General features: G+C 41.3%; 1 protein-coding gene across 1 annotated transcript; it reads right to left on the minus strand.

The window, feature by feature from the left end:
- Nucleotides 1-3,376: 3,376 nt before the first annotated feature.
- LOC110491485 lies at nt 3,377-9,874 on the minus strand. The gene is made up of 5 exons (XM_021565009.2): nt 9,396-9,874; nt 8,413-8,509; nt 4,090-4,243; nt 3,818-3,933; nt 3,377-3,586 (listed from the first exon to the last, which is right to left on the minus strand). Coding segments are annotated over exons 1-5 (684 nt in total). The 5' UTR covers nt 9,711-9,874; the 3' UTR covers nt 3,377-3,584.
- Between the last annotated feature and the right edge of the window lie 9,484 nt (nt 9,875-19,358).

Below are 19,358 nucleotides of genomic sequence, written 5' to 3' on the forward strand. Positions count from 1 at the left end.
CATGAATAGAGCAGGCGTGATTCCTTATTCTACATGCCAGAGAGGGATGTTTGTTCTACATAACAAGCACATTTCTATCTGAATGTTCCAAAATGTTACTTCCTTCGTAATGTGCCTTTTGTTTGAAAAATCTGTTCACACTGGTAGCCCAATTCTGATATATTTTCCACTAATTGGTCTTTTGACCAATCACATCACATAAAATAAAGATCAGAACTGGGTTGCCTGTCTAAATGCAGCCTAAGTTAGTTAGCCCATCCTACCAACAATGCCAACAATGAATGTCACCCGACACGCCACGAAAACTCAGTATACTTAGTCAGTTGATTGAAGGTGTAACATCACTTATCCTGCTTTGTCATATACCCCTCTGGGATAGCTCGGAATGAAACCTTCATCATAGGCTGCACATGACCACAGATTTGCATTGGGAAAGAAGCAGGCTAATGGTGGCTATGTTGATTCAAAGTTGTACTAAGCCACCACAATCAGTCTGTGAGGCTAATATAATATTTCCAGACTCCACTTGTAGCGAGAGGGGTTTTGCTTTGCTAAAATTTCAACAAATTGTGCTCTGCAAGTCGACCTTGTAATAGAATACACTTTTAAATGCATCTGTCCAGGGGCTGACTGGGACCAGAAATGAGCCCTGGCATTCCTAACAGCAATTGTTTTTTCTTGAGGCCACCATTATTCGCCAAATTGGCTAAAATGGACCAGCCCATCTGGCTTTTACCCAAAATGCCAGATGGCCAGTCCACCCATGCCAGAGTCCAGACAGTACAGTAGGCTTCTGGCTGCTACCAGACCCCTTTGTGTGAAGGCCAGTAGGGGGCACTCATTGCTCTGATAAAGGAGATTCCAAAACCCTAGGCCAGATTCTTTGGCCACAGGCCAGGGCAATGATAGGAACAGTGTCCTGCAAAGGCTGCCATTGTTCAGAGGAGGTGTTTATCCAAGGTCTTCTCTGTGGTCAGTCACTAGATTCTAGGTTCATCCGGTGATCTGGCCAAATTCCCAACCTGGGCTTGGCTCTTCATGTGATCATGGCCCTATAATCCCCAGTTCACTACAAACCCCTCCCCCATCCATTGCATTCCCTAGGCCGTTGTTGCAAACGTGAATGTTCTCAGCAACAAATATGTATGTTCTTATTTTTCAAAAAAGTTTTCTGAAATAAAATCGACAAACGAATGGCCAGTGCCAAAAATAATTGGACACGCTTTATTATATAAATTCCAACTAATGTTGCATTGTGAGGCTTATAAAAGTATAAGGTTTGCATAGATTTGCCATAAAATGATAGTGAGCAACACTTACTTACAGAAAAATAAAAACAGAGAATTTAAACATACTGAAATTGTGCCTTGTTGAAATATCCCAAAACATGGACATTAACAACCTAGGTATTCAATTAAATTATAGTATAGCTAATGGTACTATTAAATAATAAAATTAGGCCATGTATAATAAATAATGTGATGTGAAAGAACTGGAAGCAAAAACTGCTAAAATAGTAACGAAATTATCATTGACTGTTTCCTTAATTTGTTTCAGTCAACATTTTTACAGCAGTGATATCCGTTAGTGCTGAGCGATCCGTGCTTTTCTAGGTCGGTTCAGGTTTCGGTTTCAATATGCTTTTTTTTTTACATTAAATGCATTATGAAATAAAGACATAATAATTATTTTTGTGGTTTTAATAGAAATTCCAAAGCCCAAAATAGTGAACATTCAATTGCCAAAACATTGAAAATGTTCCATTGTCTCTGTCAGGTCCACATTGGGTAGACATCAATAGAAAAATAGAAAATTACTATGAAATAATACAATATTTCAGTTGTGTATATTATTTGATGACTTTTTTATTTTTCTTTCCTTAAAGTCATCATCTCATCTCTGCTCAGGAATTAGCAGCCAAACAGCCAGACAACGTCATCTCTGTACTCCCCATGCTGTTCTGTCTTTAGTCATTATATTTAGCGAGGCTAGATGCAAGATTGTCTGACGTTATCATTTTACTAGTTCTTCAAAGAAAATAAGGCGTAGTTTCACAAACTTCCTCTATCCCTCTCTGAGGTCTTTTTGTTGTGTACATTCCTCTCTCATGCGGTCTATGCGGTCTGTATATATCTAACCTAACATAGCAGGAGTAAAAGTGTTTCTGTCTCTGACTGAGACAGAAAAACAGGCGCAATAGATTATGGTCACTGTAGATAATTACCATGTTTCTACAATGAACTAGGTTGAATATTTGCTTAAAGGAAACTCCCTTCAGCCCAGCGTCCCACAAATTTCTTGAGTTGATTTATCTTGTGAATCATTTGATTTCTCTCTAGAGAAACAGCGAGTTGGGCTCCCAAAAATAAAATGAAATAAAATTCAAGTAATTGAACCGAGGTTGGTCAATTATTTGTTTAAAACTTCTTCGGGATAGGGGGCAGCATTTTCACTTTTGGATAAATAGCGTGCCCAAATTCAACTTCCTGCTACTCATCCCCAGAATATAAGATATGCATATTATTAGTAGATTTGGATAGAAAACACTGACGTTTCTACAACTGTTTGAATCATGTCTGTGAGTATAACAGAACTTATGTAGCAGGCAAAACCCAGAGGACATTTTTTTTTTGAGGTCACTGTCTATTCAATGAGTTTTCATTGGGAAATCAGATTTCTAAGGGACTTGTTTGCAATTCCTACCGCTTCCACTGGATGTCACCAGTCTTTCGAAATTGGTTGAGGTTATTCCTTTGTGTAAGGAAGAAGTACGGCCATCTTGAACGAGTGTCATTTGAAGTGTACTTTTTGAGAGAGGCGCATGACTCGAAAAGTAGCATCAGTTTGTTGTCTTCCTGTATTGAACACAGATAGTCCCGTCTTCAATTTGATCGATTATTAACGTTTAGAAATACCTAAAGTTGTATTACAAAAGTAGTTTGAAATGTTTTGGCAAAGTTTACAGGTAACTTTTGAGATATTTTGTAGTGACGTTGCACAAATTGGAAACTGTTTTTCTGGATCAAACGTGCCAAATAAATGGACATTTTGGATATATATCGACGGAATTAATCGAACAAAAGGACTATTTGTGAAGTTTATGGGACATATTGGAGTGCCAACAAAACTAGCTCGTCAAAGGTAAAGCATGTTTTATATTTTATTTCTGTGTTTTGTGTCGCGCCTGCAGGGTTGAAATATGCTACTCTCTTTGTTTTCTATTGTGCTATCATCAGATAATAGCATCTTATGCTTTCGCCGAAAAGCCTTTTTTAAATCTGACATGTTGGCTGGATTCACAACGAGTGTAGCTTTAATTTGGGGTCTCACATGTGTGATTTAATGAAAGTTTGATTTTTATAGTATTTTATTTGAATTTGGCGCTCTACATTTTCCCTGGCTATTGGCCAAGTGGGACGCAAGCGTCCCGCCTATCCCAGAGAGGTTAATAACTTTTTACTTTTTTTTATGATGGTTAATCGCTCAGCACTAATAACCATATAATACCAAGTCCAGGTCCATCTTATTGTCCTGGAGAACTTGTCGTAATTGTCTTCAATGACCACACAGGCTCAGCATCATGTTCCTGGAAACCATGTGGAAGGCAAATATTTAATCACATTGATATATAGATTATAGACAGTTACAGACAGTGTCTATGAATATCAAATCAAACAAACTAAGATTTCTGATATGTTTGTTGTTATGATCTTTGGTTTATTTTTCACACTGCTATCACAGCCACTGCTTATATACAGTAAGCGTCCATGGCATTGAATAATGATGCTTAGTTAGCGCTTTGTGATATTACACTCACATGTTATCAAATGCAGACTGACGAAGAGGACAACAGACAGGGCAAGAATGCTACTCTGGGATGCAGCAACTCCGCCATTCACAGGCTCGCTGTGATGGTTCACTTTGCACATCTGCCTGCAAATATAACCATGGTGCAAAACCGATATCAACCCTCATGAAAGTTAAACCAGCCAGGCATGTTTAGCTGATTCATAACAGTAGTCAAGCTGAAGGTGTATATCAGTTCAGTATAACTCTGTACCAGGTCAGTGTCACTCTATTGATACTTACAGCTGCTTCTGTAAATACTGCTTGTTGGACTCGCAGTCCTTGGCCTGGCTCTCAGCTGCTATCCGCTGACTCTCAACAGCTGAGTACAAAGCCTCGCAGGACTCCCACTTATGAGATGTCTGTGTCAAGTTATCCTGAAGGAATTTGATGTGCTCTGAAATCATAAGGCGCGAAAACAAAACATTTAGTGACATGAATAAAATGTTGAATCCATGTTCACCATAATCAGTTTTGAAGTGCAATGACAATGCCATTTGATGCTAAGGCATACTATTGGTAGTTAGGGATGTTTTTGACATCTTCTTTGATAGATCAAAATAGGACATCCCTAGTTCTCATTACACAGGCAGCCCAATTCTGATATTCTTTCCACTTACATATTTGTCTTTTCACCAATCACATCTGATAAATCTCCTGTGAAAAAAGCTTTAATTGTAATCTGTCCCCATTCTGCTTCACATGAATCCAACCTGGTCTCAGAGCATTTAATATTATTTTGTAAGTAAATCTGAGACACTTCATTTAGTATGATCTGTTACGTTTCGTATGGTATGTTTTAATTTGTGGATGTCCATCACCCATTTTGTATGATATGTAACAAATTACAATTCATATTATATGCAGTGATGTAAAGTACTTAAATAGTACTTTCAAGTATTTTTATTTAAGTAGTTTGTTTTGGTATCTGTGCTTTACTATTTATATTTATGACAACTTTATACTTTTACTTCACTACATTCCTGAACGTAATTATGTTATTTTTACTCCATACATTTTCCTTCACACCCCAAATTATTTGTTACATTTGGAATGCTTAGCAGGACAGGAAAATGGTCTAATTCACACACTTATCAAGAGAACATCCCTGGTCATCCTTACTGTCATGACTCTCCTGGTCAAGGATCCAAGGCCTCAGATCAGCTTGGCAAATGGCTGACAGATAATCAGACCCCCCTCTCTCCCACAGGAGAGGAGAGGGGGGGCAGGGCCGGTTTATGACACCTCACGCCAGTCGTACATTTTGTGCAGCAGAGAACACTCTCTTGCTTTTTAGTGTCAAGATTGGAATGTCTTTGTTACAGAGACATTTTGCCGCCCAAAAACTCTAATGTCCAAAGTTTGAACTTTGGAACAATATTTTGAAGATAGGAATATTATGAATTGTCAGTGGGGATCTGAAGAATAATCATGTCATATTGCTTTTCATTTTGTGATGTTATTAAAAACTGTATGAACCAAATACAGTAACTTAGGAAGGAAACCCCCTTCGGCTGTTAAGTTTCCATCCAATATGATGTTAATACAATATGACAAAACTATTTTTGTTAATATATTAATGTGATTTTAGTTTTCTAATGAGATCATAGTCTTTATATCCTTTGCACATTAACTAAGCCATGCTCCGAATGAGGTCAGAAGATGAATATCAGTGTGATGGAGCCGCCATTTTTGACCAGAGTGCTTTAAAAGATTAACTTACTGCAGCTGTGCATGTAAAGTGAGTTAGGAACTTTGACTATCTACCCGAGGAAGAGAGGAGAAGCTCAACTCAGACAATCACTGGTGGATCATTGAAGCCACAGTCAACTAAGAAGAAGTACATTGTGACCTCTGGTGGACAACCAGAGCCTTACACCCATTGAGCCCTTCCCATAGAAGGATTGGTTGGTTTCAACAGAGAGAGGCGACGAACAAAGACATCTACACGTAAGTATATTGCACTTCTTACCCAAACGGGCGGCAGTTCGTGAGCAAGGTATAGGATTAATGTGAGAACAGTCGTCTTGGAACGTATCCATAATAAATGTCCCCTTTCTCCATCTCTCTCTTTCCCCACTCCCTCTCCATATGTGTAACAAGCCGTCATATCTTCTATTCTGTGTTATTATTTAGTTAGTTAGTAAATGTATAATTAAATACATTTGTGTAGTACTGAATAATCAGAAACGGCGGGGGTTCTTGTGGATTCAAGTCTGCAACGTTCAGGTAATGATTAATAAGTGACTGTATCGATATATAACATACACACATATATATATATATACGTTCAGGTAATGATTAATAAGTGACTGTATCGATATATAACATACACATATATATATATATATATATATATATATATATATATATATTTTAGAGTTCGGGAGATGAAAACTCTATGAATAACTTGCCCCAAATTCCTAATGAGTTAATTGTTACCAGATTAATTTAATCTGGTAACAATTAAACATAGTTGATCCGATAAATTACAGTCATCACATTAATGAAAGTCACGTCATGACACTACTGCCTCTGATCCGGCGGACTCACTAAACACATGCTTCGTTTGTAAATTATGTCTGTGGGTTGGAGCTATCCGTAATTTAAAAAAACAAGAAAATGGTGCCGTATGGTTTGCTTAACTCTTGGAACTACCCATCCCGGATCCGGGAGAATTGTCATCAACTGACACTAATTAGCATAACGCAACGGACAAAAAATCTTACTAGAAAATATTAATTCTCATGAAATCACAAGTGAAATATATTGAAACACAGCTTAGCCTTTTGTTAATCACCCTGTCATCTCAGATTTTGAAATTATGCTTTACAGCCAAAGCAAGACAAGCATTTGTGTAAGTTTATCGATAGCCTAGCATAGCATTATGCCTAGCTAGCAGCAGGCAACTTGGTCACGAAAATCAGAAAAGCAATCAAATTAAATAGTTTACCTTTGATGAGCTTCGGATGTTTTCACTCACGAGACTCCCAGTCAGATAGCAAATGTTCCTTTTTTCCATAAAGATTATTTTTGTAGCCGAAATAGCTTTTCAAAATAAAAGCCTGAAACTATGTCTTGTGACACTAGACACATTAGGGAAGCCATAGAAAAAGGAATCTGGTTGATATCCCATTCACTGCTCAATAGGGTTGCATAGGAACGCAGAGGTTTCTAAATAAGAGTCCCTTCCTGATTGGATTTTTCTCAGGCTTTCGCCTGCAATATCAGTTCTTTAGAGTGTTTTCTATCCTAAGCTGTCAATTCTATGCATATTCTAGCATCTTGTCCTGACAAAATAGCCCGTTTACTTTGGGAACGTTATTTTTCCAAAAATGAAAATAGTGCCCCCTAGTTTCAAGAGGTTATTAAGGAATTTGAAATTATTTATACTTTTACTTTTGATACTTAAGTATATTTAAAACCAAATACTTTTAGACTTTTACTCAAGAAGGATTTTACTGTGACTTTCCCATTTACTTGAGTAATTTTCTATTAAGGTATGTTTACTTTTACTCAAGTATGACAATTGGGTACTTTTTCCACAACTGATTATATGTTACGAATTTTCAAAACGTACAATATGTTCAGAATTTGCAAAAATTACTATATGTTCCGAATTTGAAAAACGTATGATATGTTACGAATTCTAACTAGGTGGCTAACGTTAGCTAGCTGGCTAATGTTAGATAGGTTAGGGGTTAGGGTTACGTTTATGAGTTGGGTTAAGGTTAGGGTTAGGGGAAGGGCTAGCTAAAAGGGTTAATGTTAGGTTTATGGTTAGGAGAATGGTTAACTAACATTTTAAGTATGTGAAAAGTAGCTAAAAAGTAGTAAGTAGTAAAAAAATTGCTAAGTTTGCCTTAAGTAACCATCTGTCTTATGTAACCATGCCAAACGTTACATATAATACTCATTGTAGTGTCCCGGATTTGCTTTTACTATGTTACGTCTAGTCTTTGAGACCAGGCTCATTAACCTATTTACTCTGAAGTATGTGACAGGTCGCTGACTCGCTGACTCGCTTATGAAGTTATACCCTACATATATCTGAATTTTAATACCAGACTTAACAACTATTTGCTTACAGCCTACTATGTTGTGTGGTGATTAATTATTAGAGAACAGATCATTTGGGAGGCCTACAGTAAAGTGAGTAACTGAATTAACTTGGTAACTTGTTAAGCTAAGTAAAAAAATGTGTGAGTAGTGATCATTATTAGAGACAAGGTCATTTGGGAGTCCACTATTTCATTTGAAAGTAGCCTGTGTGACAGCTTTTAAGGAATGGCAAACAGATGGGATGGCTATTAAAGAAATTCACTTTACTAGAACTTTCACTTAAATCATAATTTGTCATCATTTTGAACAGCTGTAAGCACAGCCTTTTTTAAGGAGCAATAACCAACCAATCATGTGTATTCATTTATCCTAACTTGGGCGGTTTCTATAGTTACAGGGGGAAATGCTGATAGCAATATTGTTGGTGAGAAAGAGCTCCTTTCATGGTAGCCAATACCAGAGGCAAAAATCCCATACCTCCCACTGTGACAGCAATTTTCCTACCTTGGTGTAGCGTGATTTCTGAAGTGAGATTTGCCTCGATTTCTTTATGCATCTCAATCTCTTTTTCCAGGACAGTAATGTTTACACCCAAAATAACCTGAAAAAAGACAATGGTGGTCATTGAGTAACTCCTCTGGACTTTAAAGTTACCAGAAGTGGTTGATACAACTTCTGTGACCATTGGCACAGTCATCCCAAGGAGTCCCTCCTATCACATATTTGAAGTATGCTTGTGCCACCACCAGATTTGGCTATGAGAACGGCCTCTGAAAATATTCCTTTCATCCAGCGTTTTATGTAAAACAACACAGATGAATACTCTGCTAAGATATCTGCTAATATCTGCTAAGAAAAGTCCGAATCAATGGTGGAAGATTGAGACCTTTGTGCTTAAAGGACATGGACGGCAGTCAAAATGGCACCCTATTGCCTACATATTTCTGGTCAAACGTAGAGCATTATATAGAGAACAGCATGCCATTTCAGACACAGGCATGGTGTGCCCTATCACTGCTTTCCCTCTTCTTCCAGGAAGGGTTTAACTTGACCTCCCACCCACTCCCTGGGAGGACCAGCAGTTTTTCAGAATGTGATTGCTGCATTTGCAGAGCATTTGCATAACTGCGTGTTCATTGTGCCTCTGGTTGTTATGCAAAGGCCTAATGTGGCTTTTCACTAGCAATCATTTGTCTTGATAATACAGTAACTTGTTTTCACTGAAACTATTATAAAAACGCCAACTGATATGATATCAAAAAAATATTATAAACACTAAATCCCAGCCATGACTGTTAGAAAAGGTTTGGATATCAGATCAATCTAAAATGACAAAATGTAGTAAGGGCATCAGGTACAACGGAAAGGTTAGAGGCAGGGGAGAGGCAGAGGATAGCTCTTTGCAGCCTGAGGGAGTAAGTCAGTTAACCTCAGTGCTGCGGGAACCAGGGAGGGGAGTGAGGGAGAGGAGCCAAGCAAACACTCACGCTTTCCTGATGACAGTCAGCCAGGGACACGTTGGTCTTGCCCAGGCGCTTCAGGAACCGCTCCATGTTCATGAGCTGCCGGGTCTGGTTGGTGCGGCCCTCCTCCACCATCTCCTCCAGGGCCTGCTTGATCTTGGAGGACAGCACCCTGGCCTCCTCGTGCTTCTCTGTCAGGTTCTGCAGATCAGTCCTGCACTGGCTGGCGCCCTTCATGTCCGGAGAGGTGGCCCACACCACGATGATGATGAGGGAGCTGACCGACCACAGGAACAGGCAGGCAATCATAATATTGCAGATGATTTTGGACCTGGTCATGGTGGACACAAAGGTGGAGGTGGTGATGGTAAAATAAAAAAGAAGAACAAAATCCTTTTTTAGGGCAGGTGATTAGGTGATCCGGAGTGCGTCCTGTCCTGCAAGCGGTATCTGTGTAAGAGGCAGGAGGTTCCTTGCAGAGTGTGTAACGGACTTCCCCTAAAACTCTGCATCAGCCGGGCTTGGCAGGAAATGGGTGTGTTGGAGTGAGGAAGGGTAAACCTGTTTCACTCTCCAGCCTCTCCCCCTCTGCCACCCGCACCTCCCTCCCACCCGTCACCATTTGTATTTTATTTGATTTATTTCACCTTTTTTTTAACCAGGTAGGCAACTTGAGAACAAGTTCTCATTTACAATTGAGACCTGGCCAAGATAAAGCAAAGCAGTTCGACACATACAACAACACAGAGTTACACATGGAGTAAAACAAACATACAGTCAATAATACAGTAGAAACAAGTCTATATACGATGTGAGCAAATGAGGTGAGATAAGGGAGGTAAAGGCAAAAAAAGGCCACGGTGGCAAAGTAAATACAATATAGCAAGTAAAACACTGGAATGGTAGATTTGCAGTGGAAGAATGTGCAAAGTAGAAATAAAAATAATGGGGTGCAAAGGAGCAAAATATACATACACTGTGAGGGGAAAATGAAAGTCAAGACTCTAGTGTTTCTGTTTCCATTTCTCAGTCGCGGGGAGCAACCTGGCAGCACTCCCAACTCAACATAGCGCTGGCCTTGAACGTAGCTTTGCGGGGAGAGTTCACAGTCACACAGCCTGGTTCTTCAGCTATGTCTTATTTGAAACACTATCACAAGAGCCAGAGTGCAGCAGCTGAGGCCGATGCAGCAACTCAGTGTTTCCTGAGCTTATGCCACTAGGGCCCTTAGAGAACCCTTGGCACAATGACAATGACAGACACACCCAGGAAACCCTGTTGACAGCTAGTCACTCTGTCCCCTTCATTATTTATTTTATTTTTTATTTCACCTTTATTTAACCAGGTAGGCTAGTTGAGAACAGTTTCTCATTTACAACTACGACCTGGCCAAGATAAAGCAACGCAGATTGACACATACAACAACACAGAGTTACACATGGAATAAACAAACATACAGTCAATAATACAGTAGAAAAAGTATATATACAGTGTGTGCAAATGAGGTAGGTAAGGCATTAAATAGGCCATGGTGGCGAAGTAATTACAATATAGCAATTAAACACTGGAATGGTAGATGTGCAGAAGATTACTGTGCAAGTAGATACTGTGGTGCAAAGGAGCAAGATAAATAAAGAAATACAATATGGGGATGAGGTAGTTGGATGGGCTATTTAGAGATGGGCTGTGTACATGTGCAGTGATCTGTAAGCTTCTCTGAAAGCTGGTGCTTAAAGTTAGTGAGGGAGATATGAGTCTCCAGCTTCAGTGATTTTTGCAGCTTGTTCCAGTCATTGGCAGCAGAGAACTGGAAGGAAAGGTGGCCAAAGGAAGAATTGGCTTTGGGGGTGACCAATGAGATATACCTGCTGGAGCGCGTGCTACGGGCTGGGTGCTGCTATGGTGACCAGTGAGCTGAGATAAGGCGGGGCTTTACCTAGCAGAGACTTGTAGATTACCTGGAGCCAGTGGGTTTGGCGGCGAGTATGAAGCGAGGGCCAGCCAACGAGAGCGTACAGGTCGCAGTGGTGGGTAGTATATGGGGCTTTGGTCACAAAACGGATGGCACGTTGATAGACAATTTGTTGAGTAGAGTAGGATAAGGGTATGGCTAAAGGCTGGTCGTCTAGTACGTTCGGAACAGAGAGTAAAAGGAGCAGGTTTCTGGGCGCGATAGAATAGATTCAAGGCATAATGTACAGACAAAGGTAGGTAGGATGTGAGTACATTGAGTAATGATGAGAGAGATATTGTCTCTAGAGACGTTTAAACCAGGTGATGTCACCGCATATGTGGGAGGTGGAAGTAAATGGTGGTTAAGCAGGGCTAGAGGCTCTACAGTGAAATAAGATAATAATCACTATCCAGGACAGTATTGGACAAGGTATATTGATCTTAGGGAGAGGCATGCATAGCCGAGTGATCATAGGGGTCCAGTAAGTTTTTGGGCTGGCTGGAGACATGGCGATTCAGACAGCTAGCAGGCTGGGGCTTGCAAGCTAGCAGAAGGGCCTTAGAAGGACGTTGCGACGAGGAAAGTCTGTTTTAGCCTCCGCGTGCGGTGACGTCGATAGACCAGTCATGATGGATTAGTAGGGTTCCGAGTAGCAGAGGGGTCCAAGTCCAATTGGCAAATAGGTATAGTGGCCCAAGACAGTGGCCGATGGAACTATTCAGCTAACAGTCCAATATGCTCTAGACAGCTAGCGGGCTGCGGCTAGCAGCTAGCGGGCCGCGGCAGGCAGGCCAGCAATTGGGCATTCAGGGGACGTCGCGGCGTAGGGGCCAGTTGAGTACCCCCTCGAGAAGGTTACGTCGGTAGTCCAGTCGTGAAGGATCGGCGGGGTTCCGTGCCCCGTACCGGCCCCGTATAAACTTCTTAGAACTACCCCTCCCGGCTCCGGGATAATTGTCATAAGCAACTGCTGAATAGCATAGCGCAACAGTCCAAAAATATTACTAGAAAATATTCATATTTATGAAATCACAAGTGAAATATTTTGAAACACAGCTTAGCCTTTTGTTAATCACCCTGTGAAATTATGCTTTACAGCGAAAGCAATACAAGCGTTTGTGTAAGTTTATCGATAGCATAGCATTATTTCCACTTAGCATCAGGAGGCTTGGTCACGAAAATCAGAAAAGCAATCAAATTAACTGTTTACCTTTGATGATCTTCGAATGTTTTCACTCACGAGTCTCCCAGTTAGACAGCAAATGTTCCTTTTGTTCCATAAAGATATTTTTTATATCCAAATACCTCCATTAGTTTGGTGCGCTATGCCCAAGAATCCACCGGAAATAGCGGTCACGACAAAGCAGACAAAAATTCCAAATTATATCCATAATATCTCAATGTAGACCTATCCCATTTTTGCTAAATATGTTAACTTGAACCTGTTTGCAGTCCACATTGTTCTAATTAATTGCATGGCTTCAATGTGGAAATATATACAAAACATTCATATAGGGGTTAGGCCTACTGTAAATTCCATTTTGGCTGAGCATGGACATGCCAAACGTTGTCAATTAGCAAGATTATTTTCATTATTGAAAAGGCCTAAAATAAGAGTGAAAAATTAGGATCAATTTCTAAACAAAACAACTTGTTTTAAATAGGCTATGTTTAAATACACTTACAGGTGCCATAATTGCTCCCCGTGGGCATATATTATTAAAAGAACACAGAATATTGAGGATTTTATGCACATCCAAGCTTTTCACAGTAACTGGACAAAGATCAAATATAAAGAGAAAGGGAGAATGTCCACTAACCGTTATAGTCCTCTCAAATATAATGTTTAATATACAGTTTCTTCTGAAAGAATTCAGATCCCTTCACCTTTTCCGCATTTTGTTACGTAACAGCCGTATTCTAAAATGGATTCAATAGTTTTTTCCCTAATTGATCTACACAATTTTTGCAAATTTATAAAAAATAAAAAACAGAAATAACACACTTACATAAGAATTCAGACCCTTTACTCTGTACTTTGTTGATGCATCTTTGGCAGCGATTACAGCCTAGAGTCTTCTTGGGTACGACGCTACAAGCTTGCCACACCTGTATTTGGGGATTTTCTCCCATTCTTTTCTGCAGATCCTCTCAAGCTCTGTCAGGTTGGATGGGGAGTGTCACTACACAGCTATTTTCAGGTCTCTCCAGAGTTTGGGTTCAAGTCCAGTTTCTGGCTGGGCCACAAAAGGACATAGAGACTTGTCCCGAAGCCACTACTGCATTGTCTTGCCTGTGTGCTGGTCGGTGTCCTATTGGAAGGTAAACTTTCGCCGCAGTCCTGAGCACTCTGGAGCAGGTTTTCATCAAGGATCTCTCTGTACTTTGCTCTGTTCATCTTTCCCTCAATCCTGACTGGTCTCCCAGTCACGGCCACTGAAAAACATCCCCACAGCATGATGCTGCCACCACCATGCTTCACCATAGGGGTGGTATTGGCCAGGTGAAGAGCGGTGCCTGGTGTCCTCCAGACGGACGCTTGGCATTCAGGCCAAAAAGTTCAATCTTGGTTTCATCAGACAAGAGAATCTTGTTTGTCATGGTCTGAGAGTCCTTTAGGTGCCTTTTGGCAAACTCCAAGCGGGCTGTCATGTGCCTTTTACTGAGTAATGGCTTCCGCCTGGCCACTGTACTTTAAAGGCCTGATTGCTGGAGGGTTGCAGAGATGGTTGTCATCCTGGAAGGTTATCCCATCTCCACAGAGGAACTCTGGTGCTCTGTCAGAGTGAGCATCGAGTTCTTGGTCACCTCCCTGACCAAGGCCTTTCTCCCCCGATTGCTCAGTTTGGCTGGGCGGCCAGCACTAGGAAGTCTTGGTGGTTCCAAACTTCTTCCATTTAAGAACGATGGTGGCCAATGTGTTCTTGGGTACCTTCAATGCCTCAGAAATGTTTTGATACCCTTCCCCAGATCGACACAATCCTGTCTCGGAGGTCTACGGACAATTCCTTCGACCTCATGGCTTGGTTTTTGCTCTGGCGTGCACTGCCAACTGTGGGACCTTATATAGACAGGTGTGTGCCTTTCCAAATTGTGTCCAATCAATTCAATTTACCACAGGTGGACTCCAATCAAGTTGTAGAAACATGAATGATCAATGGAAACAGGATGGACTTGAGCTCAATTTTGAGTCTCATAGCAAAGGGTCTGAATACATATGTAAATAATATATTTCTGTTTTAAAGGTTTCATAAATTTGCAACAATTTCTAAAAACCTGTTTTCGCTTTGCCGTTATGGGGTATTGTGTTGTTGGGTTCGACATTTTTAACATTGAGATATTAAATAAATGAGAGAAGAAGCATAGAATCAAATGAGAAAGTTAAGGGTTCTCTGTAGAAAGCCGGAAGACTTTGGAATGTGTTTGATGGAGGATAGGAGAGCGACGTGTTGATACAGGAAAGACAGATGGATATCTGTGTATTAGATGAAAGAGGGGTTGAGTTCAGGAGGTGAGGACAGATTCTCTTAAGAGAGTAATAAATGTTTGGTATCCTGTTACCCTCTTTATTAGCTTCCTGTAGAGCCAAAAATGTAAGGATTGGAGAGAAGGAGGTGTCTTAAGTGGGATATAAATATCTGGATGGGACAAATGTTGGGTTGTGTCACGCCCTGGCCACAGAGAGGCTTTAATTCTCTATTTTGGTTAAGCCAGGGCGTGACTAGTGTGGGCATTCTAGTTTCTACGTTTTCTATTTCTTTGTTTTTGGCCGAGTGTGGTTCCCAATCAGAGGCAGCTGTCTATCGTTGTCTCTGATTGGGAGTCATACTTAGAAGCCTTTTTCCCGCCTGTGTTTTGTGGGTAGTTGTTTTCTGTATAGTTTATTTGCCTTAGAGAACTGTTCGTTGCTTCACCTTGTTATTTTGTTCGAGTGTTTTTGAGTAATAAAGAATCATGAACACTTACCATGCTGCGTTTTGGTCCATGCCATCCGATGAGAGCCGTAACAGTTTGTCTGATTTTATTGATTTATTTATTTTACTTTACCTTTGTTTAACCAGGTAGGCAAGCTGAGAACAAGTTCTCATTTACAACTGCGACCTGGCCAAGATAAGCAAAGCAGTTCGACACATAAAACAACACAGAGTTACACATGCAGTAAAACAAACATACAGTCAATAATACAGTACAAAAACAAGTCCATATACAATGTGAGCAAAGGAGGTGAGATACGGGAGGTAAAGGCAATAAAAAGGCCACAGTGGCGAAGTAAATACAATATAGAAATGAAAAACACTGGAATTGTAGATTTGCAGTAGGAGAATGTGCAAATTAGAAATGCTGGGGTGCAAGGGAGCAAAATAAATAAATAAATAAATACAGTAGGGTATGAGGTAATTGTTTGGGCTAAATTATAGATGGGCTATGTACAGGTGCAGTGATCTGTGAGCTGTTCTGACAGCTGGTTCTTAAAGCTGGTGAGGGAGATAAGTGTTTCCAGTTTCCGAGATTTTTGTAGTTCGTTCCAGTCATTGGCAGTAGAGAACTGGATGGAGAGGTGGCCAAAGGAGGAGTTGGCCCTGGGGGTGACCAGTGATTACAGCTGTACAGAACCTTTGGGCAGAATTAACTTGATTAAAACTTCTCCAGTGTCTGTGAGTTATTTACTCTGAAAAATAAGAACCTAACAGTGTGTAGATTACTGACGAAATTGTTTTATTTAATCCATTTTAGAATAAGGCTGTACCGTAACAAAATGTGTAAAAAGTTAAGGGGTCTGAATACATTTCCAATGCACTGTACATATTGGAATCTTACAGATCACATTCACACTTCTCAAATAGAAAACAGCCTTCATTGAGAGGCAGGAAGGCTATGCTTGGTTTTTAATCAAATATAAGATTTTGGGGAAAAAACGTGTTTTATGTTTCTAAATACAAAGTATACAGGCACCAAAAGCACATCTTGTTCCATGTGCATATGGGCAGTATGGGTCACGGATGGATAGGCTGCGTTTCCGCTGTCAAAATTAATTCCATAACCATCTGCATTACCACTAAAACCAGCTTCGGTTGGTCTTAAATATCCCTACCAGCACTGCCTGAAATTAGCACTTTGGTTAATGTTTTTAAGGACACGCCTCAAATATTTCCATCCCTCCCATCTGAGCGTAAAACAGGTAAATTGCCAAACCTGGCATAAGGGCTGTTTTAACATGACCTAATTGCAAACTAACGTGCGTTTGACACTAGCACCTCCTTATTAATGCCAGTCAAAAACAGAACCCATACACTCAGTGGACAGTTTATTAGGTACACCCATCTAGTACCTGCTCGGAACCTGTTTTGCCTCCAGAACAGCCTGAATTATTCAGGGCATTGAAACGTTACTCAATTGGTATCAAGGGTCAGGACCTAACGTGTGCCAGGAAAACATTCCCCACACCATTACACCACAGCCTGTACCGTTGACACCAGGCAGGATGGGGACATGGACTCATGCTGCTTACGCCAAAACCTGACTCTGCCATCAGCATGACGCAACAGGAACAAGGATTTGTCGGACCAGGGGATGTTTTTCTTCAATTGTTCAGTGTTGGTGATCGCATGCCCACTTGAAATGCTTCTTCTTGTTTTTAGCTGATAGGAGTGGAACCCTGTTTGATCGTTTGCTGCAATAGCCCATCCGTGACAAGGACTGTGTTCCGAGATGCTGTTCTGCACACCACTGTCGTACTGCGCCGTTATCTGCGCCGTTATTTTAAAATACAGATACTTTACTATAGCTGGAAAGATATTCAATGGTGCAATGTAGATGTAGATGTCAATTCAACGTCTATTCCACATTGGTTCAAAATGAAAAGTCTAAATCAAATCAAACACATTTTTAATCGTCACATGCTTTGTAAACAACAGGTGTAGACTAACAGGGAAATGCTTACTTACCAACAATGCTTACGGACCAACAATGTAGAGAGAAAGTTAATAGAGAAATAATAGAAAAGAAAAACACGTAATAATGAAAGTAATAAAAAATACACAATGAGTAATGATAACTTGGCTACCAGTACTGAGTCTTTGTGTAGGGGTACGGGGTAATTGAGGTATACATGTACAGTACCAGTCCAAGGTTTGGACACACCTACTCAATTCAAGGGTTTTTCTTCATTTTTACTATTTTCTACATTGTAGAATAATAGTGAAGACATCAAAACTATGAAATAACACAAACGGAATCATGGTAACCAAAAAAGTGTTAAACAAATCAAATATTTTATATTTGAGATTCTTCAAAGTAGTCACCCTTTGTCTTGATGACAGCTTTACACACTCTTGGCATTCTCTCAACCAGCTTCATGAGGTAGTCACCTAGAATGCATTTCAATTAACTGGTGTGCCTTGAGGCGTGACGTTGTATTAATTAATGTGACGACTGTTGCTCATCTAATTATTAAAGGTTTCTAACTGCGTGATTAAATTAATCTAGCAATTATTAACTCCTTAACCTGGGGCATCATGGGAAAATTTGTTTTATTGAGTTTCTCTTTCCCAAATTAACTCAAAGAATATCGATTTTACAACAGTCGCTAATTAATCAATTTCCTCTAGTCTCATTCTGAATGTCGCATAATCCGGGAATCTGCACAAACCCAAGTCCCACCAATGAGTTCCAACCACACCAATTTTAGTTGATTATTTATTTACTAGAAAGCTAAAATGATGATAAAAGATACACATACACAAAACACAGTCCAGGCTATTGATTAGAACTTAGTGTAACGGGCCAACACACTATGGCGCGTTACTGATATAATAGAAATTCATATGATTTATATGTTTAAGGTAATGGTGTAACAAACTTCTTCTTTGTCTGATGAGGAGTAGGAAGGATCGGACCAAAATGCAGCGTTGTAATTGTCCATGCTAATTTATTATACAGGAACACGAAAAAATACAAAATAACAAAGTGAAGGAATGAAATTAAAATCGAGTTCTGTATGGTGAAAACAACTACCCACAACCCATAGTGGGAAAACAGGCTGCCTAAGTATGGTTCTCAATCAGAGACAACGATTGACAGCTGCCTCTGATTGGGAACCATACCAGGCCAAACACATAGAAATAAAACACACAGAACAAAACATAGAATGCCCACCTCAAGTTACGCTCTGACCAAACTAAAATAGAGACATAAAAAAGGAACTAGGGTCAGGAAGTGACAGTACCCCCCCCCCCCCCCCCCCCCCCCCCCCCCCCCCCCCCCCCAAACCTAAACCCATAGGGGAGGGTCTGGGTGGGCACCTGTCCGCGGTGGCGGCTCTGGCGCGGGACGTGGACCCCACTCCACCTTAGTCTTGGCCCATTTAGGTGGCCCCTTTGGAGCGGCGACCCTCGCCGCCGACCCCGGACTGGGGACCCTTACAGCGGGCCCCGAATAGACAGGAGACTCTGGCAGCACCGGACAGGCGGGAGACTCTGGCAGCGCCCGGACAGGCGGGAGACTCTGGCAGCGCCCGGACAGGCGGGAGACTCTGGCAGCGCCGGAGTGAAGGGCGACTCTGGGAGCTCCGGAGTGAAGGGCGACTCTGGGAGCTCCGGAGTGAAGGGCGGCTTTGGCAGCTCTGGAGTGAAGGGCGGCTCTGGCAGCTCCGGACAGACGGGCGGCTCTGGCAGCTCCGGACAGACGGGCGGCTCTGGAGGGTCCGGACTGGAGAGAGACTCTGGAGGGTCGTGGGGCTGCCACAGGGCCCACCAGGCTGGAGAGAACTATAGGAGGCCTCCTCCTTGGCCGAGGCACCGGATGCACTGGGCCGTGGAGGCGCACTGGAGTTCTCGAACAACGAGCCTGCACAACCTGTCCTGGTAGCCCGGCAAGTGCGGCGGGTTGGAACAGACCGCACTGGGTTGTGCTGGCGAACCGGGGACACCGTGCGTAGGGCTGGTGCCATGTAACCCGGGCCGAGGAGACGCACTGGAGACCAGATGCGCTGAGCCAGCTTCATCCCTCCTGGCTCGATGCCCACTCTTGCCCGA

The sequence above is a fragment of the Oncorhynchus mykiss genome, chromosome 1 (genome assembly GCF_013265735.2).
Source record: "Oncorhynchus mykiss isolate Arlee chromosome 1, USDA_OmykA_1.1, whole genome shotgun sequence".
Classification (NCBI taxonomy): domain Eukaryota; kingdom Metazoa; phylum Chordata; class Actinopteri; order Salmoniformes; family Salmonidae; genus Oncorhynchus; species Oncorhynchus mykiss.